We start from the raw sequence: 23707 nt of genomic DNA on the forward strand, positions 1-23707 counted from the left end.
TGACTGTATCTTGAATACTAAGTCTCATCTCCTCATCTGAAAAAGGTATGAAGTAAACTTGGAAGCAGATTGGGGTCATGAGTCTTCAGACATGGAACAGCGCCAGCTCAAGGAACAACTAAGTGGACGAGGAGCCTTCAGCCTAGAGAAGAGAAAGCTGCAGACTCAGGGATAGGGAGGACCTTATAATAGCATGGTGTCCTGGAGAATGTGACCTTGGAGCCAACCATTCAGTGTCTTTTCCAACACAATTAGTAGTAGGAAGCAGCAGATTCAGTAATAACAGGACAAGCTACATCCTCGCTCCTCGGGGAGTTAAGTTAGAAATTCACAGAAGCAAGACAATGGGGGTGGTGAAGCTCTAGATGGTTTCAGAAGGTAACTGGACAAATTCCCAGTATCAATACTCACAATTAATTAATAAGTACAAATACACCACCCCACTTAATTCATCCCAGCTCTGGAAATCATTGGAGGCTGAAGGAGTATTCAGAGGAATTATTGCTATCTATATTTCTTCTTCTGGTACTGTATTCTGCTTTGGCCCAGCTGAAACAAGGTGCTGGGCTGAGTGGACTCTGGTCTGGACAAGGACAGCCATTCTTGAGTTTTTATGTTTCACTCAAGCCTCTTTACCTCAGACCATCTTACTGGGTTTATCCAGATCAAGCCCCAGGGTGTTCATGACTATGTTGGCTTAAAATGAGATGAACCTTGGAATTCTTCAGATGTGTAAATTGAAAGAAAAATATTCTTGACACCACAAACTGTTTTAGGATAAAAATTGCATTGCCATTGAAAAATGAGTCCTAGCAATTTATAGAAGAAATCCAATTTCAATTTCCCTTTCAGATAAACACTGTCATCTTTATACTGGCAATGAAAGCATCGTGCAGACGAAGACAACGTTCATTTGAAAAAACTGGAGTCATGTAAGTTTGGGTTCAAAATCCTGTAGAAAAAATTCTGGCCAGGAATAATAAAAGGACAAAATTGCCTAAAAACAAATGTTGAGGTGGGAAGTAAATGAGGTATTTGAAGGAGAGAGTCAGCATTGGTAGAGGTGATTGGAGCTGCTTCACCAGCACCTGCTCCTGGAGTTCCCTCTTTAAAACCTCCACCATGGTGCTCTGCACCATCACTAAGTGTAGGCAGGAGAAGGGAGGGGAGATGGAAAAGTCTGGTCTTCAGATGGTATCATTACAGTCCTTCCAGATCTTTTTCATCATGCTCTTTACTACACTGTCATCACCTCCACCCATGGCATGCCCTGGTAAACATAGTTCTGGGTCTCTGCATGCTCACCCATGTCCCAGAAAGGTCTGCCCTCATGAGGGAATGAGAGACCAGCCGTATCATGGCAGAGACCCACTCAGGTTCCTGTGCTGAGGGCCAGCCTCCCCCCATCCCACTCCCTGTGGGACAAGCAGAAAGCTTCACAAGCTGCAACCTGCTGCCTTCCTGAGCCTGTTGCCATTAATGTCTGTTTTGCCCAAAGTTCAGAATTTACCTGTGAACTGAAACATAATTAGCTAGTGACAACACAGCCACCTCTTTTTTTGTAACAGGTTGCTGTATGAGATTTCAAAAGGCTTCTACTAGCTATTTATTCAGGGTAATTTTTTTAAGTTTCTTTTTTAAATCTCCCTAAAATAAATGAAGTATGATTTCTACTTAGTGGCAGCAATTTTACTCATAATACAGAAATTTTTGCACTGGAATTCTGACTATCTTTTGAAAACATGTATGGAAAAAATGTTCTTAAGCAAACAAGTATACCCCTGAGTGGACTCAATCCAAAACCTTGGGCCATAGTGTTGAGAAGGAATGTGAGAGTGAACTCAGCAAACAGAAATGAGATGGATGTGGCCCTTTGCTGCCCAGATCTCAGAGTCAACATGGCTGAACAGCATGAGCTTGGCAAACAGCCTCGTTGGTTTGAAGAAAACCTTGGAAATGAACTTGAAAAGAAAACCCTTTTTTTTTTTTTTTACCTGAATATGATAAGTCACTGAGCAGTCCAGTGAGAGAGGTGGGAGGTGGGAGCTGATGAACACTCCCCTGATTTTCCCAAAGGTCCTTTCCAGGTGGCAGATCATTGGGCACATGGCTCTGCCCGTGCAGAGAAGTTGGGCTGTTCTCCTGTACCTGTCATTCTGCAAATGCCTGTTTGCTTTACAGCTCTGTGCTGCGAACAGCCTTCCTGCTCCTGCTGCTCGTCAGTGCCACGTGGCTGCTGGGGCTGATGGCCGTCAACAGCGACGTCATGACCTTCCACTATCTCTTTGCCATTTTCAGCTGCCTGCAGGTAAGTTGGACGGCGTCCTGTCAGTGGCAGTCCTTGGTGCACACTGCTGCACCCAGGCCTCCAAAAACATGCTCAGCGTGAGCTGATGTAAGAAGAACAGAATTGTCACGTACAATATTTGCTCTCCTTTCTCAAAGAGATGGTTCTTTTCACCCAAATCATAACTATGAGTAATTGCATCTCTCACCTGTAGTCATTCTAAAGATAAGTGCTCTGCTATTATAGCCTGTGACAGATAAATAACAGAAGGTAATTATACCTCTTACTTTCTAGAGACAAAAATCTTTGTTACTGTCTTCTATCTGCTCATTGGTAATAGTTGTTCTGATGCTACAGCAAATAAGAAATTGTTTTATTTCACCCAGAATGGATGTCTTGAAGTTCAAGGCTTTCACAAATCAAGTTTAAGGAAATGAGCCAAATAATGATTTTCAAATACAACTTGCTGTGTTAGGCATTTACTGGGTTGCCTGTCCTAGTGTACACACCCTTGCTGGTTAAAGATGCAGAACATGGTTATTTGTAGGAGACATGGCACAAAAGTAGCCATGAAGCTTCATGTTGGTCACAACTTGAGTGTGATCAAGAATGGCAGTAACTGTCATGGAAAGTGCCTGCAGTATTAAAACAGCTACTGCTAGCAGGCTTCTCTTGTCAGCTGCAGGACAACAGTCACAAATTGCAACCAAAGAGAAAAAGAAGTCTGATGGGTCTCCTCCTGTTATGCCCTGGAAGCATCGTCTAGATAGACCAACCTGGCAAGGTTATTTTGCCACCGCAACTGGTGTGCTCTGACATAAATACACCTACTCAGGCTGTAAAACCAGGCTTCCACAAGCCTAAAATAAAATTAAATTAAATATAAACCTGATGAGAGGGAGGAAAGTCAGCAGATGGAATTCTCCAGACTTGCCCAGAGAGGCACAGTGGTATGTGGCGTTTCACATCATTGCTTTCTTTGAACATGTATTTTTAAAGAGTCATTTATATGAATTTTATTAATGAATAATCTCAAATTGCTGATGCCAGCTAGGATCGTATTTGATGGAATGTTTATAAAGTGAGCTTGAAGTTTAAAGTTTCTCTAAGTCAATTGCTTTGGCTGAAATCATTTAATGCAGGCATCTTGTGATGTTGGTCCAGCTGCAAATTCATGACTGATTGGCTTCTATATACTGTATCTCCAACCAAAATTGATAATAATTTGGCAGCTGCATGAATTCCCTCAGAGCAAATATATCTGTCTCTGCCCCCAGCAAAAGCTGTCAGTGTGTGTTCCTGGCAGCAAATAACTTCCCAGCTCTGATGATTCCAGTGATTTTCCCACCAGGAGGTAGTGCTGAACCAAGGAATGTATGGGGCAAAAGTTGGGACTGCTCTGCCCCCAGTATCTCTCCACGTTTCACAAGACTATTTTAAGTTCTCTAAGCAACAGAACAGGACACCTACCACAGAGTTCCCCATTTAAAGAGCTTTTCAATAAAGGCTCTATTTTTTGTTTGTTGCTATTGATTTCGTCTCATTGTCCGTGTAAAATCTTAATGCAAGTACAACCCTGAAGCTCCCTGTCTTCCAGTGGCACATTGAAGTCCTTGTTAGATATTTTGAGAATAACATTTCCTCCCAAGCAATGAGGGAGGGTGACACATTTGAAAATGGAAGCAAATTATGAAGAAGTCATAGATCAGTCAGTACCATTTCAGTCAAAGACAGAAAGAGATGTTGCTATTGAAATAATGAACTACAAACTAGAATTCAGGGTTATTTAAAAAAGGCTATTATCAAATTTCTGTTTGTAGTTGCAGTTTGGTAGTAATGAATCATTTAGATTTAATCTTCCTCTCTCTGCAATGATCCAGGGGCTGTTCATTTTCTTCTTCCACTGCGTATTTAACAAAGAAGTCAGGAAGCACTTGAAGAACACTTTAACTGGAAAGAAACCACTTCCAGATGATTCTACTACAACAAGAGCTACATTATTGACTGTAAGGAAAAAACAACCTCTTGCTGGTAGACGTTACCTAAATATACTTCTAGGTGACTTGTCCATAGTTCAGTGAATTGTCTGTTTGATTTCAGTGACCTGTACAAAGATGACTGCTGTCTGGTTTCATAAGTTTTGATTACTGTTTTCATTAAAACTGACGAGAGGACATATTTTTTTTCCTCAGCATCAAAAGCCACTTAGTTTCTTTGAGATTTTTAATGCATTTGTGGCTAACTTGAGGGTTTGGTACGATCATTCACTATTGCTTTGTGTCTTCTTTTTTTTCTCCCAGCGATCTCTGAACTGTAACAACACATACATAGAAGAGCCAAATATGTTTCGCACAACTATTGGGGAATCCACTGTCTCCCTAGAAAGCACCGTCAGGTCAGCCAAGAGCCACAATAGCTACCTTGCTTATATTCTCAGGTAATCAGGTGGCAGGTGCATGGCTTTCAGGTGCTTGCCTTTCCCTTTTTGTTGCTTTTGTGGAAAACAGAAACATTTTGGTTCAAATGCTACTTGTTTTATGTCTTTAGTAGTTCTGTTTTATGTGACTGTCACTGTCTTCCATGCATTTTCTTTTGCATGCATCTTCAGTGGGGAGTTCCAACAGCGCAGTGGGTAACATAACTATTGGGTGAACTGTATGGGCCGTGCTGCTTGCCTGTTAAAATTCAGTCATGTCTCAAGGACTGGGATTTAGCTTATTAACTTCAGAAACAGGCTTTTTCAGAATGTGATTCATGTAGCCAAAGGCAGACAGCTCCATCAGGATAACCTATGTCTTGCGGTTAAGAACAGTAAAGTGACCAAGAAAGTTATCCTCTCTTTTTATTTTCTAAGGGATGAGGCTGCTCATAAGCTCAGTGGATCCTCAAGTCAAGCAAGGGCTGGTCAGACTGAAGCAGATTCCTCCATTTTTCATAGGAACCCATCAAAATCCAATGGTAAGTATTATTTTTAAATGCTTCAACCCAGTTGTGCACCTTTTCCTTCTTCAGCACTTTTTTCAAAGGCTTCAATAATAGGAAGAATAGTTCATCTGAGTTGGTGCATCTGATTCTCATTATGCTTTTGGCATAAAAAACTGTGCAATGGTTGCTTTACTAGGGAATCCTGGAATGGAAATATCATGTATCTGCTTCTTGTGGTGGTTTGATTTTAATCTGACAGCTGTCTCAGCTGTTGACAGTTTCTGGCGTCCCCTTTCTTTCTCACAAATTATGTACTGTTGCTCTTGACTTTTAATTGGAGATCTTTTAACGTTTGAGACCTTGAGGCAATATCCTTTTTTTTACTGCTATGTGTTTTGTACAAGAAAATGAGAACTGCCTCTTGCCTGACTTCCTTTCATTTGGGGTCTCAATGTTAAATTTTGTTGCCTCGTAGCAGTTTTTAAGAGTGCCTTTGCAGACTCTTGGTATTTGTAGGTACCTTCATTTGCCTGTGTGTTGTGCTGATTCAGATCCTGTAGAGTTACTCCTCTGCATATTGACTAGAGTAAAAATGTGTCCCCATCCTGTTCTGTACCTCTCATAAAAGGTCATGCACCCTAGCTGAGCAAAGCAGTCTTCCCATAATTACTTAGATACCACAGTCCTGGTAAAATAATCTTATGCACAGTTATGGATGTAAGAGCTCATCCCTGGTATGGCCAGAATCAGACACCTGCCTTTCTTTTCTTCTTGTGAGTCCATCGAATGGATTTGTTCAGCTCCTGTCTGTGCTCTCATTGTTGTGTTTCCTCTTTCCACATTTGCAGAGCATGACTCAGACTCTGACAGTGAACTGTCCCTCGATGAACACAGCAGCTCTTATGCTTCCTCCCATTCATCAGACAGTGAGGAAGACGGGCTCGAGCCAGAGAAAAACTGGAACACATCCACTTCCAAAAATAACGAACGTGGCCCGCTCCATAGCACACCCAAAGGTACTCCCAGGGCAAGGGGAGAGCAATGGGTTTATTCCCATCTTTAAAACAGCCTTAGAGTAGATGGGACAATTTTGCCAGACCAGCAGCACAACTGAGACAGCATCCCTACCGCTGTGCCTTGCTTTTTCTTCCCCGCAGGGGTTTGTTCACAGGGATGACGGAGTGGAAGTAAAAGGATGCTTGAGCAAATCCGCAACTTAGGGTGCTCATACGGCAGTCAGTGGGTTTGCAGGCAGGTGCTGCACAGTCAGGAAAGCTTCATATGAAGGAAGAGGAGAAAGGAGCTGGTTATTTTCTGGGCAGGGGGAAGAAACACCTGTCTCTCCTTCTGCAATACAGGCATATGGATTTAGTGGGGTTGAGGAGGTCATAGAGGTAAAGCATGGGAGATCATGGGCCATTGGTATCAATACTGTGTGGTAGAGTGCAGGCACTTCTAGGCACAGTTCATCTTGTCCTTAAGTCAGCTTAGTGTGAGAAATGTCCACTCTGTGTGCTGGTGCACTGCACAGACATGAGGTGCCTCAGGTGTCCTCACCCCTGAAGAGCCAGCATCCCCAGGGAGCTGGTGGGATTGCCAGCCTTGGAGCAGCTGAGAGAGCAGGTTTGACTCACACCTCTCAGTAATGGAGCCAACAGCCTTGCCCTGGTAAGGGTCTGGACACCTTGTCATCCTGTCAGGCATGTTTTGTGGGTGTTGCTGCACCCGACAGGCAGTGCAGACCACCAAGGTTAATCTGAAGCATTACTCTGGATTGGTATACAACTCTTCCCCAGCCACAGGGAACAGGACTGGCTGGGCAGTGGTTAAGAAAAGCTGTCAAAAGTGGTTTTCGAGCTAGTGTTTTTTTGCATTGCAGTTGATACCCTTCCCAATCATGTGAAACCCTATTGGCCCACAGAGTGTCTAACAGCGAGTGATGGTGAGGACCCCAGTGGGAGACAGAAACTCAAAGTTGAGACCAAAGTCAACGTAGAGCTTCACAGGGAAAACCAGGTGAACCACAGCAACGAAGTGCCCCAGGACAAGGAGAACGAAGGGCAGCAGAAGGAGAACAGACCTCTGTCCCACCAGAATAACCAGCAGCCGGAGCAGAGGAAAGGTAGCACAGCCAACCCAGCCTCACAGCTGGACTGGGACACTGGGGGCTTAATGAGCATTAATGAGTTCATATGGTAGCTCTGTCAGGGAAGAGCACTTTCCAAATGGCTCCAACCTGTGTGACCAGATACACCATGGGAAGCCAGTAGGTATTTGTTGAAGTCTAATATTTTAGTTTTTAAATAAAGTAACAAAGTAGAAGTCTGATTAAGAAATAATAAAATGTCACTTCTTGGATGTGTTCAGCTTGATAAATTAAATTACTGGTATATGCTTCAAAATTCTCATTATTCCCTCTATTCTGTAACAGGCATCTTAAAAAATAAAGTCACCTACCCTCCCCCGCTGGTGGATAAGAATATGAAGAATCGACTGCGGGAAAAGTTATCAGATTACAATCAGACCACAATCTCATCCAGGACTACTTCCCTGGGGATGAATGATGGGGTCCACTCTCCCTCAGACTCAGGGGTGACAGTAAAAAATGCTCGGAGGGAGCAGTCTCGAGACCAGCTCAATGGCATGGCCATGAACATCCACGTGGGAACAGGACATGCGGACACCTCAGACTCAGAGTAAGTGCCACATCAGCATGTCCTGGTAGACCTCCTGTGGCTCTGGCCTCTCCTTCTGCTTTCTAGCCCCAGACTCCCACTAAGCAATAATTTCACTTGGTGACTTGACCAGAGTCATTCACCAGTGACTGTCCTGGGTGCTTGTCCATACCATGTCCACAAGCCACCGTGTTTCACTGGTGAGAATACAATACCAAAACCAGGTGTCACAAGCAAGGTACCATGATGGACACCTGCCAGTGGTCACCCCGGCGTGCTCTGAGTTGGCAAGCTGGGAACTAGAGCAACATAGGTTTGCCCTGTCTCTTTGCTGTGGGACTTGCTGTGCTTGGTGCGACTCCTGGTCACAGCAAACCCAGCTCCCACACCCACATGAATTACCTGTCCCCCTCCCTGCCTGGTGAGATGCCAAGGTCATCACCTACCCCATCACCAGGACAAGGATGGGCTTTTCATGCTCCCTCACACTGCAAGGCATCCAGGATGGCTCAGCAGTGCCCACCCATGGCCCCAGGAGCTGTGCATGCCCTCAAGAGTTCTGCTCAGGGCTACACCCTGCTCCTGTTTCTCTGCTCTCAACCCCTCACCTGCACCCAACTTGGACCATGGGAACAGTTGGTTTTTCCTCTGTTTTTCACCTGTCCTCCCCTTTTGCAACACGGAGAGTGTTTGGGGCCATTAGGAACCATTCACTTAATGGGGTACAGTTAATTATAATGTGGCCAGTACCAGGTACCTAAGGAAGAGGGTAAGTACAGGGCAAACATGGAGTGGTAGTTCTTGATGCGTATCCAGTAAGACCAGCAAGAGCTGTTGTAGGTGTCCCAACAGCCAGCATGAAGGATGGCAGGTTTGGGCAAGACCGCAGTGAAGAAGTCTCCTGAGGAGGCCCAGTGTTTTGGTGGGGAAATGCACTAGGCTGGGGGAAGCACAGAGTGGGTGTCCAGCTGGGCAGAGGAAAACCATTGCTGGGCCAGGAAATCCAAAGGCTGCAGAAAAAGTGCCACCTCCGGCTAGTGACCCCAGATTACCAGGTGCATGACTCCCACCTGCTTCATGGCACTTGGTGTGCTTATTTGCCACTGTAAGCTCAAGCAAACATTAATAAAAGTCTGAGAAAGCTTTCAGCCGAGTGTTCTCAGAAACCTCACTACTTGTCATAATTCTTGCATTTAAAATTACAACAGCCATACCTAAAAGTCTGCACAAAGATTTTGCACACAGTTTTCCTTGTCTTAATACAAATAATACCCTCAATCTTTCTCCAAACGAAGAGAAAATACCTCACACAGCTTTAACTCTGACATTATCCCACCATGCTTTAGTCACTCATTTTTTATGGGTGCACAGACCATTCCCAGCTCACTATAAAAGTACATCTTTGGGTTGCTGGGAACTGGCTGTTGAAATATATCCTGGTTAGCCAGGAAACAGAGATGTCTTTAACAAGCAGTAACTACTTGCTGCTGCCAGGTAAGGCATTCATCACTGGAGGATAACTAGCCAACTTGTACTAAACAACCATTTTCTCTCCACACCTTTTGCATCCCATCAAACTGCTGTTTGACAGCAGAATGCATGAATCTGTGTAAATTGCCAGTTTTCCAACAGGCTGTAACATATGTGTAAGAACCTCACATTTTTACCAAAGTGTCAGCCAAATACAGGCTCTCCACAGAGCTTCCTCTAAAGAGTGCACCTCTTGGCGCTCACTGGAATTGTTTCTCCCAGCTGACCTTCCCCTCCAGGGCAGCATCCCCCTGGCAAGCGTTGGATTAGCAAGGCACGGCAGCTTCACAGAGCATGAGGCCTTACTAAAAAGGATTAGTTGGTTTGGGGTGTAGTGGTTTGCCCATGCCTGTCTAACCCCGAGTCTGCACAATTACTTCTTCTCACTAACAGAGGCAGTAACGAAACTTCAATTTGAACCATCAGGAAGCTGTGATGGCTGCTGCACGGTTCGGGACTCCTCGCTGCGGGGTCACCACCTGCCCACCTCGGACTTCATCGGAGTGGCCACGTGGTGAGGAGGACAAGGTGGGCATTGATTCCCACCTGGCTTCACGTCATGGCAGACTCCTGACCACCCGTGGCCGGGACGCAGTGCCCAGCTGCACCTGCGCTAAGGCTGCTTGTGGTGCCTCCTCGTGGCGGGACCCCACACCAAAACGCCTGGGAATGGCTGCAGGGATGCACTGTGAGGGACAGATACCTGCTCACAGAGCAGACAGCACTGCAGGGATTGCTTATTGCTGGGGAGAACCAAGGAAAAACGTTGTTATTATCGCACTGAACCTACAGTAAGTCAATCCATCAGCCTCTGGACAAGCACTGGGAGACATCTCTTCTGGAGTTTTGTCCAGCTACAGCATGAACTCTTTGTCTTGCTGGGCTCTAGGGAGGAATATCCCAACAAGTGTCCTTTCTTTTCTATGCCAGCATCTCTATCCAACCCCCTAGGGACACGTCGTCTTAAGAAAAAAAAATGCTTTATATATATATAAAAAGTGTAGATACTTTTATATATTTTGTATGGTGTTGCTAAAGAAAGTTACTTTGTATATTTTACATTTATACTGATCTTCTTAATTTGATAATAGGAAATCAATTAAAAGAGGTTTTGATATTTTTTATATGAACATTGCACAATTTTACTTGAATTTGGCATTTGATTAAGTAACTGAGGTTTGCATGGAAGTCACCTTAAGATGCAATGCAGTTTTCAAAGTAATACAGTAAAGATTACACTGAAATCCATTACTATTATTTATAAGTTTTGTTGACAGATTTTTTAACACTTTAAGGCCACTGTGTGTTTTTTCATAACCTCTTCTAAAACCCAGAACAAAGGTTTTGGTTTTTTTTCACTTCTTGGTGTTTTGACCTCTTCTCTCAAGTACATTGAAATGTTCAGCAACTGAACTTTAGGACTCAAAATAAGTCTTATCTTCATCTAAGACTTCAACACAGTCCTTTACTGGAAGAAGTCAAATCAATATTTCCCTTACCAAGAAGGAGAAGGGTTTGACTTTGGTCTGGCTTTGCAACAAACCTGTGCTCTGCGTGTCCCAAAAGAGGGTCCTCCTCCCAAGGGGCAGGTTCTGCCTCAGGTGCAGTGTTTTATCTTACTCGTAGTTTCTTTCCCACTGGAGTCAGCACGTTGCTAATCAAAGCGGAAATACAGGTCATTAAAGATGTCCAGGTTTCACTGCCCAGCTCTTTGACAAAGCCCTGGCCTTTCAGGCATTTCAAAAAGCACATGGAAGGCTTAAGGCTTTATGTTTTCTGTAAAATACCCTGGTTTCACAAGTATAGCAAAGTTAAGCATGGCCTGTCCACCATCTTCACCTTTCTGCAGTGTTTACAGGAAAAGGAGAAATAAGATGAGAAAGAGTTTGCATCCAACAGCATGGGGCAAAGCCCTACTGGTGGCTCGCCAAGGTGGGAATACCCAACTCAAAGGGCAGCAATGGTGTGGCCCTGACCAAGGTTTTCAGGAGTCCTTCTCTGCCACCAAGGCTTTCAGGAGCTCCTCGCTTGCTGTAGCAGCCCTTTCAGGAAAATACTTACTCTCATTTGTGTAACTGTGTGTATGAAAGGGGAAAAACAGAAAATCAGACTAAATTAAATGCAGGAGTTGAGGAAAAAATTAAATAATATATACCACGATTGTGGTTTCATTATATTCCTATGCATTTTCAAACTATCATGGAGGCCTTTGGAAAGGGGGGAGGGAAGGATGCTGTTCCTTTTAAAATTATGGAACATCCTGTGTGACATTTACTGACTAAAAAAAAGTTCTGAATGTTTTAAGGGTCTGACACTTCGCTTTGTGCTCAGGCATTGTGTAAAATCCACACTAGTTATTTTTACATCTGTGTATGTATATTTTGTCCCAGTGAGATGTAGGTAGTTTTTATTTTGATCAGAATTGTTGCAGTAAATGAGGGTCAGTTGTATTAATGACAAAAAATTAAAACCTATTTTTATGACTTTGTAAAAGCTTTATGGCAGATTAGACACTGGAAGTTGTTTGTGTTTTTTTTTTTTTAACAAATGTATATTTATTAATGTGCAGAACACTGGAATTGCAGCACAGATGAAAGGAGAATTTTACAATAAATTAAGAAATTTTTTTGGATTTGTGTTTGGTTCATTTTATGTGCAGTAGAGATGCTGCGGGTCCACATGGCATTTCCTGGGGTTTAGAAAGCAGCAGGTTTAGAAAGCACAGGGAGGATGTGTGGATACCCTTTGCTCTTGCCGAGGAAGCATCAGCTGCCAGTGCTGCTTCCTGTGGGAGGCTTCCAGCCCCAGGTGGTGTCTCATGGAGGGTCTTGCTCCAGGTGTACACACACACATACCCCCACCCTGCTTTCAGCCCACCACCCTTTGCTAGCCCAGTGTATCATCCCATGCACTGCCCTTTGATCCAAACCCTGCGGCACTTCCCACACCTGGGAAACAGTCCGTGGAAGAAAAACACCCTCCACTAACCTGGACGGAAGCAGACCACCTGGAAAGCACTAGGTTTGGCAAACAAAGTTTGGAGAGGAGCTGGAGGGATGAGGCAGGCAGCCCAGCCCATGAAAGCCTGCAATGCAGAGGACCTTTCTGGACTTTCTTCACTATGTTCTTGGCTTTATCAAGCCAACTGAGGCCAAGCCGGCACCTCTCTACTTTTCAGGCTGTGGTGCAAATCCACATTCCCACATCTCACTGTGCATCACACCATGACCTGCATGTGTCCACCAGCTTTCTGGAAAGAAAAGTATTCCTCAGTGGCATCTGGACACCTTTTCCATAAGTGTTTCTAAACATTAAGCAATAAAGCGGAAGGGTGTGAGGTCAGGAGGAGAGAGTCTGGTTACTGTCATGATTTATGGGCAAAATCAGAGACAGGATCTTCAGTTTGCAAACAGCTCTGCCAAAACTTGCCCTTAAACAAACCCAAACAATTAGTCCAAAGGGAAACTGTTCTAAATTTTAATATGCAAGTTCACTTTTTGGTGGAACACTGACACTTGAGTTTGTTCTCAAATACTAGTTCATTTTACTGTGGAAAAGTGTAAGTAAGCCTCAGGCTTTCACATGAGTAAGACAGTTAGGGACAGACCAGCCTGTGATCCTGTCTCCAGCAGTGGCCAGCAGCAGATGTTTAAGAAAAAGAGGTTTATCAGCCACACAATACATGGCAAGGTGGCCTCAGCAGTGTCCACAGCCCCCAGCACGCTGCAGCTCAGGGCTCCCCCATGGCAGGGGCTGGGTTTGTCTCCAGCAGCCCATTTTTTTCCTCCAACACGTCCTGTTTTGTTTTGGACCCACATCAACTTCCGGTATACAGTGGGTTGTGTGACTCAGTCACAAGCAGCAAGAAAATGTTCTTGCTCATCTTCAGCTTCATCCAGTCCCCTGAAATGGATACCTTTGCTGCCTGCACCACAGGAGGCAATGAGCAACCATTTCCCAGTCACCTTCTCCAGGTTAAAGTTGAAGACAGGCTCCATCCTAGAGCACTTGGGTTGTCTCTTTCCACATGACTAGCTCAGATCTCTATAATTGTTCCTTGTGCAGAAACACTGCTGTACCTTTTGGCCTTCCTTCTTGCCCTCCTTTAACCCCTTCCCTGGTCTAATGTAGCATTTCTGGAGATGGCAGAGAGAGAAGAGACCAGAGCAGCCCACAAAATGAAAGCAGTAGGCCTGCCAACAACCAAAAGAAAAAAAAAATAAATCTCCATTTAATTTCCCTTTCCTATGTTAATCTTTACAATGACATTTGGCCTGAGCAAATTGTAAGAAAAAAAGATTCCAGAAGAGATGGACCAGTGGCAGCATGATAGCACAGTAAGGCTGCAGTAACCTTAGCAATCACAAAGCCCAGCTCTTCCAACAACCCACCATGCTTGGGGATTTGTCTAATGCTCTTAAAAATCTTAGTTATGATTCCAGTACATGTGCAAATAGCCTGTAATAGCACTTCCCAGCAGGAGGAGTTAGTATGTCCATATCCTTATGTCATGCTTGGGTGTGCAGCTCGCTCAGCTGCAGAGGATGCTCCTGCTGAACTCCAGGGGAGTCTGCAGAAAGGAGATCCCCCAGCAGCCCTGATGAGATGTTACCATTGTCTGCACCAACACCACCTGCAGTGCCAGGGCCAGGCTAGGATGCATTTGGGCATCTTCTGCAGAGCTTCTGCCTTGCTTTTTTGCTCCTGTTTGCTCATGTGCAGCTCACTTTTCCTCCCTGTAAGTAGCAATTTGCACTGGACTAATTTTCCATTCTGGTCTCTTGAATTTTTGATCCATTCTCCAGTTTCTCATACTCATTTGAGATTTTAGTCCTGTCCCAGAGGATGCCTGGAGTCCCTTGGCAGCACCTGCAGCCTTTACAAGGTACCTTTTATTTCATCATTCAAACCGTGAATGAAAATATCAAAACTAAGCCCAAGAGGGCTCTTGTAAAACTTCCCTTTTTGCCAAGCAAGTTTTGCACCCACCTCATGATTACTGTAAGCCCGCACTGGTTGTGTTTTGCATATGAGAATACAGAGTGGGACGGTATAAAAAGCTTTACTGAAGACAAGTCCCATCTGCTGCTGCTCCTTTATCCACCATGCCAGGTGCTGTATTAAAGAAGAAAATTAGATTAGTCTGATGTGCGTGTGTTGCAGAGAGACCATGTTAACCCATTACTCTGTTCTAAATACATTAAAAAGTATCTGTAAGTGCCCCCAGGATCCCCTTGGAGCTCTGTACTGAGCTGCTGTCACCCCATGCTCTCCCCGCCTCTCTTGGTCAGACATCTGCTGCTGCCATCCCCCCTCTCCAAGACCACTGTGAATAGGGTACCCGCTCCTTACCACTCAAGTATTACATATTCTGAGCATATTTATTGAAAGCGAGGAGAAGGGCCCAGGTAGATGGTCTCTAAACTGGTGCTTCTTGAAGGCAGCCCAGGCTGCTGTGAGACCCCAGCCTCTACAGAGAAGTGGAGCGAGGCTGAGCCACCTGGTACAGAGAGGACTGTGCTTAAGTTGAAGGGTGCCCTGTCCCTCTCACAGCTGCCCTGTGTCCCAGGGACATCCTTGGCCAAAATGGGGGACTGCACCCTGCCCAGTAGGACCTAAGGCTTCCTGAGCCTGTCCTGACCTTCACAAAGCTGTTGTTTTACGTCAGATCCGCTCATGAAATAGAAACAAACTCAAAGCTCCAGCTTTCTGGGTGCTGCAGCTCTCTTTGATTAAAATAGTTGCCATGCACCCAGTCAGGTGGTTTCCTATATTAGTTTCTTGCAAGATGAGTTTCCCCACCCCAGCTTTCAAAAACACCCACAGTTGCACTATGTGTAGGAAGACATCTTCCTTTGGTCATTTGATGGCAGCTATTGGAGTCCATCTAGAATGACCTTGTTTGCATGTTAAGTCTGTATTGCACCTTCCAAGTTAAAAATGTAGCATGGGGTCTCTTTTTTTCTTGTTTGTTAGATATTTGTATGCTTGAGGAAATAACAAGCATGTGAAGTTCTGTGCGTGTATAACCAGGCAACTGAAGCAGTGGGTCCCTGTGTATGATGTTTTTAAATGCAGTAAAGTAGGAAGTAGGAGTGATTCCAGCACCAGCTCTGCTGCGTGAGAAGCAGAGGAAGGAACAGGTCTCCCCAAAAACCCTTGCAAGCAGATGCTCCCCAGCTCTGTTCCCTCTATGTGGACAAGTGATGGACAGGACTGGTACAGCAAGGGGAGACCTTAGAGAGGTATCAGAGGGGAAAGCCACTCTGGCGCTCACCCCTGCAGCCACGGCCCACCAGCCCCACACAGCTGTGTCAGGAAAAAAAAGAGGTGGGGAAAATCCAGCTGTGAGACAAGCTCCATGTGCAATGCACCTGATCATCCTTGGCCAGGCAGAGCATTGGTGAGAGGTGCAGGCCCCAGCTGGGCTCCCATGGGGATGGCAATCCCAAAGGAGTTTCAACAGCCCACAGCTCCTGTGCCGAGTTGCTGGGCACTGCTGGAAAATCATCACTCACCAGCAGCAAAACTTCCAACACAAGTGAGCACTCACCAAAGCCAGCTGGGGGATTTGCAGCAGAAAGATAAGCAGGCAAGTTCTGCAATGACACAACTACTCAAAAAAAAATACACCCCAGCCACACAAAAACCAAAACCCAACTACGTTTATGGCACATCACAAGCCACCCATAATGAAATAGCTGTGCTGGAGCAAGCACCCTGAAGGTATAAAGAGATAAGAGCTCTCTTCAATCAAAACAGCTGCATTCCTACTGCATACTCATCAGATTTAAAAAAAAATAAAAAAAATAAAATAAAAAAAAAAGAACCTGAAGCAGTAATTTCATCAGTTATAAAAGAAGCTCCCAAAAGGTTTAAGAGGGGTAAAAGTACCTGTTTTTTAAAGGAATATAAATATCCCTTTCATCTGGATCCATTCCACGCGGTCCCTTCAGGTTAGAAACATCCCACTGAATCCAGTACAAAACAGCAGCAGCTGCAGTTGGGAGCCAGCAAAGAGAACAAGTTTCCAGGTGAAGCAGTAAATCATGCATTGACTTTGAGAAAAATCCATACATTTTATTACATGCTTCAATGTTTTGCATAAAAAAAATAAAAAGCCTGGAATATTTAACTCCTCCACTTCCAGCTGCACAGGGAACAGGTTTTGGGGATGGAAAAGGTCAAGGAAAAGCCCTGCTGGCTTAGGGGTTCAGGTTCATTCCACTGGCACAAAATGGCCAAACTAATGGGAGCAAGCAAGGAGTCCAGAGGGACTGAGCTGCCATGCCACCAAAGCACCCCTGACACAACTCTTCTTCACCAGCTTCCCCAACGGAAAACATTTTCCTGACTGATCTCATCTAGGTTATCCCAAGCAGAAACCAAAAGCAGCCTATGTATTTTCTGCCTCACTCACTCAACACACCAGCTTCCCAAGTTGCCACCTGCCCCATTCACGGCTTCCCTGCAGGCAGTGTTCTGCAGCAGAGCTGGTGTCACCACAACAGAGGTGACCTCAAAGAGGTTTCTTTCAACACCAGTTCCTCTCGGTGGATCAGACCAGCAGCAGAGCACTTCTGTTCCTCACAGAGTGTTTAGCTTGGCTCTGGGAGCAATGCATACACATCCCATGCATCCCTTGGGATTTGCTGCAAGCTCTGTCTGTGTTAAACCTGCTTGTCTCTTAACTGGAGGCCAGCCCTGCCTCCACTGGCTGGATTTTCACGGCAGGTGCTCAGTGCAGCAGCATTAGCTACGGGGATGAGTTACAGCTGATGCCTGTTGCAATTAAGTACTTAGATAATTGTGGCAAGTGGCACACAGGAAGAGTCGCCTCCTCAGAATTCCAGATCAACTGTTTGTGCTTAGAGAGTATTTACATGTTCCTCTTGATCCATTTGTGATACTCAGCCTCTCGATTCAGACAGGAGGTGTCTTGCCTAGAGCCACCTTAAAAGCTATCAGTCTCAAACCTCTGCTCAAAGTAGCAAAGTCTCCTGCTTTCTCTTTAATTCAAGCACTGCTGTTGTATTGTAGTGTGGGGGAGACATACCAGTTGAGGCTGGGCTCTGCTCCATGAAATGGCCAAATCAGGTTCAATACCTGGCTACTAATGAGTTCACAGGGATTCTTCTTGTACTATCTCCTTCATCCTATAAACTAGGTGTAAAACTAGCTCAAGTGTAAAAATCTGGCACCATAAACCACCTTCTTGAATATTTAACACCAGTGAAGGCCATTCTGATTCCTTGCTATAGGCAGTACAACAGCAGTAGGCAACAACAATGGTCCATGAAGTGATCTTTGATTTAAAAGCCATGCTTGAAACCTTTCAAACTTGAAATAAATTAATTAAAGTTTTACTACCTACAGGAAATTTGATAAGAAGAGTTCCTCTGCCGTGGAGCTGGCTGGCATTACACAGCCTGTAGAATCCTCGACATAGTCCCAGAAAGGACCAGTAGATGAAAATGTGTGAACAGTAAAAAAACACCTTAAGTAACCAGATTCAAATAAAAACTACCTCTAATCCAGCACCAAACCTAAATCCACCAGATGCCACATATCTAGTAATCTCATTTTTGTATACCAGTCCTTTTTATGTTTATAATCCCTTCTTCTTTGATGTTTATAATTTTATACAAAGCCTCATCCAGCACAACAAAGCCACACCAGATGGGCTGAGGTTGTTTTGCCATCAGGCAAGAGCTGCAGCAGGGCTGGGGACACAGCCTTTGAGATGTGCAGATTACCAGAGGTCTGTCATACTACTCACTCTTTTTTAGATGCAAATGTCTGTGAAGTCCTTCCAATAAGAGGAGAAATGTTACATTGCTGGTTCTAACTCCTCAGCCTCCCCTGCTGCCCTGCAGTGAACAATGGGCACAGCCCAGGTTGTTCCTGCTGTGCTGGTGTTCATCAGCCCTGGAGAAAGCAGCACTCTGGGAGTCAGAGAGAGGGAATCACTGCAGCACCTGTCCCAGAGGAGAGGAGGCCTCAGGGTATCTTTTCTGCTCCAGAGAACGTGGGTGAACCTTTCCTCTCTGTTCTGACCAAATTTCATTAAAATTGGAAGAGAAATGGCTACACAGAGGGACAAAAGATCTGACTCCCTCAAGTCAATGCTACATATCTCCAAGTCTTCACTTTCCTACTAGAGGCTTTCTCAGAGGAGAACAAAGAAAAGAAGAATTTGCTATTTGTACAAGAGTCCAGCCTGAAGTTTGGAAGGACAACACAGATGGCCTATCCACCAGCAAGAACTGCTTGGTAACAGATACCACCAACACCACTTGCAGAGCACGTCCAGGTCACTGCAACCCCAGAGACACAAACCCAGGAGCCCTGCAGGAATGCAAAGCACCCAAGGAATTTCTGTCATGAGCCTCTGCAGCATGACTGGAGCTCTCAGGTCACTTTTCTCTTGATGAAGCTTCTTGCTGGGAGTAGGTGTCCTGATGCTTTTCCCTACAGGAACGGATGTGCTGTAATTCCAAGGCTCGTGTTTTCAGAGTCACAGAATGGTTGAGGTTGGAAGAAACATCCAAGATCATCTAGTTCCAACCCTCCTGTCATGATCAGGGGCACCTTCCACTAGACCAGGTTGCTCAAAGCCCCATCTAATCTGGCCTTGAACACTTCCAGGGATGGGGCATTCACAACTTCCTGGGCAATCTGTGTCAGTGTCTCACCACCCTTATAGTGAAGAATGTCTTCCTAATGTCTAACCTAAATCTACCCTCTTGCAGTTTAGAGCCACTACCCCTTGTCCTGTCACTTCATGCCCTTGTAAAAAGTCACTCCCCAGCTTTGCTTCAGGCTGCTATAAGGTCTTCCCAGAGTCTTCTCTTCTCCAGGCTGAATAGCCCCAACTCTCTCAGCCTGTCTTCATAGGAGAGGTGCTCCAGCCCTCTCATCATCTTTGTGGCCCTCCTCTGGACTTGCTCCAAGAGTTCCATGTCCTTCATGTGTTGAGGACTCCAGAACTGGACACAAGTGGGGTCTCACAGAAGTGAAGTAGGTGGGAAGAATCAACTCCCTTTGACATGCTGCCCATATTTCTTTTGATGCAGCCCAGGACACAGCTGGCTTCTGGGCTGCAGGTGCACATTTGATGGCTCATGTTGAGCTTGTCATCAACCAACACCCCCAAGTCCTTCTTCTCAGGGCTGTTCTCATTCAATTCTCTGCCTAGCTTGTGCTTGTGCTTGGGATCACCACAACCCAGGGGCAAGACCTTGCACTTGGACTTTTTCAACTTCATTTGGTTGGCATGGGTCCAACTCTCAAGCCTGTCAAGGTCCCTCTGGATGGCATCCCTCCCTCCAATGTGTTGACCACACCACACAGCTTGATGTCATCAGCAAATTTGCTAAGGGTGCCCATGATTCATATCTCCAACAAAAATGTTAAACAGCACCTGCCCCAGTACTGAGCCCTGAGGAGCACCACTTGTCACTAGTCTCCATTTGGACATTAAGCTGTTGACCATTACTCTTTGTCCAGCCAATATCTTATGCACCAAGTGGTCCACCCATTGAATATATATCTTTCCAATTTAGAGACCAGGACATCATGTGGGACAGTGTCAAACACTTTGCACAAGTCCAGGTAGACTGCTCTACCCTTGTCCAGTGACACTGTGACCCCGTCATAAAAGGCCACCAAATTTGTCAGGTACTATTTGGCCCTGGTAAAGCCATGGTGTTTGTCACCAACCACTTCCACATTTTCCATGTGCCTTATCAGAGCCTTCAGGAGGATTTGTTCTGTGATCTTGCTGGGGACAGATATAAGACTGACCGCCCTGTAGTTCCTGGGTCTTCCTTTTTTTCCTTTCCCTTTTTGAAAATGGGGATTATGTCCAGTTACTGGGAACTTCACCAGACTACTTCCCTGGGAGTATCCTCAAAAGCTGGTGCTACTGAGTGGTAATGGTGCCACTGAGTTACCTAAGTCCAGAGCAGGGCAGTACCCTGGGCAAGTTTCCTTTCTCCAGGTAGGGTCTGATTCAGGGACATATCTCCAGGTATTTCACTGTTACTAGGACTTTAAAACTTTCAGAGTGATTTTGAAGGTCTTTTGTGTTGAAGAAATTACTCTGTACTCTGCTGTAAAATTGCATAGAATGAGAAGTCCATTAATATTTTCCATTCTCAAGTTTCTCTGGCTGATGCTACACATTTAGTAAAATGCAAGACATTTTAGAAAAGAAAAAAATCCTAAAGTTTCAGCAAAACAAACCCAGAAGTTAGGGTTCTTCAGACCCCCTACATACCCAAAGAAGTGTGATTCTGGTGCTTGTTCTCAAAAAAATATAAAAATATATTAAAAAATCTTTTTTTTACCTCTAGCCATTTAAGAGCTAGATGAAGTATGACTGTGAAAGTGAATGACCAGCACAGCATGGCTCAGGGAATGGAGGACAGGCAGGACCTGAACTCGAAATAAAATGCTTGTGTTTCTTCTGTTGCTGGAGCAGTCAAAGGCCTGGCTCCTACCATGATTGCTGCCCAGCCCTGATGGGAGTCAGGTTCCAAAAAGCTGCTCTTCTCATTGGCTCACTGGTGTGCTGAAATGGCAGTGTGGTTTGTCCCTGCCTTTGTCCCCTTTAAAAAAGGAAAAAAAACTTTTTAATTATGGAGGCATTAATTATTATTCCTACTGTCATCACCTCCAAAGGGAGTCGTGCAGGGTTGAGATGGATGAACGCGATGTCCTGGTGCCTCCTGGTGTTGAAGTTGGAAACGGCACGGCACGTTGTTGCAGCTACCGAGCTGGGGTGATTATCACATTTATGATGGCTAATTTCATTGTGTTTAATTCATTAAACCATGTAAATAGATATAAATGCAGAGGAAGCATTTTTAAAATGCTACTCATAAACTATGCAGGGTTGCAAGTATGTTCCTCATCAGTGGGACATCCTCTTCACCTACTGTCACTGTTGTCTCCCAACCGTGTGCTATCATGATGCTCCTGACACCCATGTGTTCCAGGACAGAAGGCCAGTACCTGTTCCTCTCATCCAATTTTCCCCCGTCTTTATTGCCTGGAAAAGAAATTGGTTCATTTGCCTTCCTGTTTAGGTCTGGGGAATTTTTTTGCTTTGGTAGTAGTCAGAGTTGTTGGTCTTTCATTGCTTGGAGAAATTAAATCATCTGCATTTATTTAAACAAAACAGCATCTAAGGCACTCAGGGAAATCTGCACTTTCAATCTGATTTTCTGTGATCTGTGCTCATCTTTGCTGACAGATCAATTGGCTCCAACCTCCTCATCCCACACACAAGGTTTTAAGCATAGCCTCACTCCACATCTGCTTTTCACATTTTCCCCCTTCCCATTAATAACCTTCTTGCTGGCTTCCACCTCACCAGAGTCCTGGAGAAGCTGAAGAAGTCCTCATTAGTATCAGGACCGTTAGTACCAGGAGATGGAAGGGCATCACGTCTGGCAGCAGTTCCCACTGAGAATGGCTTACAGCTGTGGTGAAACCTCAGCCTTTTTTGGGGGGAGGGAGGAGTGGGGGAAGTACCATAAATGTGACTGATAAAAGAGTCACCTGTTTACAGAGAGCAACCAGGAGACTCACTTTGCAATGCACCCTCTGTATTACATGCTCCATCCTTTAGAGAGGATCCAGCTTGAAGCAGGCATTGCTGAGGAGAATGGTGCTGCCTGCTTGCCACAGCCCGACTCAAAGGCTCTTCGAAAGCACAGAGACCCCTCTGAAGCTCATTCTGCCATCCTGGGCTGCATAACCCAAGACCTTCCCGTGTAAAGAAGGGAGAGCAGAGATCCTCACCAGACTTTCCTGTGCTGAAGTCTCCAAGATGAAAGGGGTGTTTTTCAACAATAATATTTGAAAATTCTGGTTTGGAATAATGATGGAAGAGGTGACATGACACAACACTGAAATACAAGCAGCAAAGCTGCGCTGTAAATCTTCACTCCAGTCCCATCCCATTACCTGAAGAGGTGAGTCAGCACAGGTGATTGCAGACAATCACCTCCTAGCTCCCAAGTAGAGCTTAGCCTTGTCCACAGGAGCTGAATCTCCTTAAGTTATGTACAAACTTAAATGTTGCATCAAAAACATTCTTATTTTTTTAATGAAAAGTATGCTGAAAAAGATAGATCTGTTCTAAAAAGGGGGGGGGGGGGAAAAAAATATCCTAAAAACAACATGTCAGCTTTGTTCCCTGTGGTTGGCAGCTAAAGAGAGAAGGCACCCGAACAGATCATTTTGCAGGGGGGAAGGTTAAAGTTTCTTTCAGTTCTACAAGTTGATGTGAACGCTAAGTGCCGATGCTTTTGCTGCCAGACCACAAATATTGAGGTGCCAGAGTGTGAATAAAACCCTTCATGATCCCTGTGTGTTGTCCCACTTCTCCAAATGGACTATTCAAGGGAAACTACTAGCTGGATAGCTGGGCCCAAAGAGTGTGGTGAATGGAGATAAACTCTGTTGGCAGATCACAAGTGGTGTTTTCCCAGGGCTGATGGTGGGGGACAGCATGTGACAGATGGTGCAGTCCCTTCATCCCCTTTTGTGGCCCCTTGCTGAACTTGCTCTAGTATGTCAATGTCCTTTTTGCTGCAAGGAGCCCAGAGCTGGACCCAGCCCTCCAGATGGGCACCTCCAGTGACCCATGGGCAACTCTGGCAAAAGCAGCCCAAGGATGCTTTTAAGCTGCTACCTGGTTTGCAAGGGCCTGTAGCCAACCCCTGCTCCACTTTGTATGTCCTGGCACATGCAGGCTCTTTCCTGATCATCTGCTCTCCAGCCACTCAGCCTCTACGTGTACTGGGTGCATGCAGAGCTGCTTTCCCAGAAACCCCTCCCGTTCTAAAGATTTGGCCTTCAGGTCTCAGACATTTTCTGTGTAGCAAACCTCTGTCGAGGAGCTGGAGACAAGGAGTGTAGCCAGCAGGCTTCAGCCCAGTAGTTACAGGAGAGCTACTCCCCACGCTCCTTTCCCTGAGAAAGCAAGAGGAGGAAAAGGGGGGGAACTCTGCTAGGAGTTGAAGACAAAACATCTGCTTGAACATTCAGTCCGATGGCAGCCTAGCGAGTTTTCTAGTCCCCGGTCCATTGACACAACCCTTAGGAACCGCTGCTGTTCTTACCGCTAGTCCTTCTCCTTTCCCCAGAACCCTTGTGTCCTGCGAGTTGTGTTGCGTGCTGCAGCCTGGCAGAGGCTGCTGTAAGGCAGTGTGTGCTGGAACTGGGCTGGGACGGGCAGGTGGAACACCAGGAGCAGCAGCAGGAGGGTGTGGGAAGC

At 45.3% G+C, this 23707-nt stretch overlaps 1 protein-coding gene across 1 annotated transcript in view; it reads left to right on the forward strand.

Annotated features, from left to right (window-relative positions):
- Nucleotides 1-12049, forward strand: part of CELSR1 (cadherin EGF LAG seven-pass G-type receptor 1) — a 170274-nt gene extending 158225 nt beyond the window's left edge. Inside the window, exons 27-35 of the mRNA XM_051642700.1 lie at nucleotides 853-932; nucleotides 2182-2308; nucleotides 4168-4293; nucleotides 4588-4724; nucleotides 5142-5245; nucleotides 6061-6228; nucleotides 7092-7334; nucleotides 7644-7908; nucleotides 9811-12049. Coding sequence (XP_051498660.1) covers nucleotides 853-932; nucleotides 2182-2308; nucleotides 4168-4293; nucleotides 4588-4724; nucleotides 5142-5245; nucleotides 6061-6228; nucleotides 7092-7334; nucleotides 7644-7908; nucleotides 9811-9835 — 1275 coding nt within the window. The 3' untranslated portion in view covers nucleotides 9836-12049. The remainder of the gene's footprint in view (nucleotides 1-852; nucleotides 933-2181; nucleotides 2309-4167; nucleotides 4294-4587; nucleotides 4725-5141; nucleotides 5246-6060; nucleotides 6229-7091; nucleotides 7335-7643; nucleotides 7909-9810) is intronic.
- Nucleotides 12050-23707: the final 11658 nt, after the last annotated feature.

Source organism: Apus apus, chromosome 1 (assembly GCF_020740795.1).
Source record: "Apus apus isolate bApuApu2 chromosome 1, bApuApu2.pri.cur, whole genome shotgun sequence".
Classification (NCBI taxonomy): Eukaryota; Metazoa; Chordata; class Aves; order Apodiformes; family Apodidae; genus Apus; species Apus apus.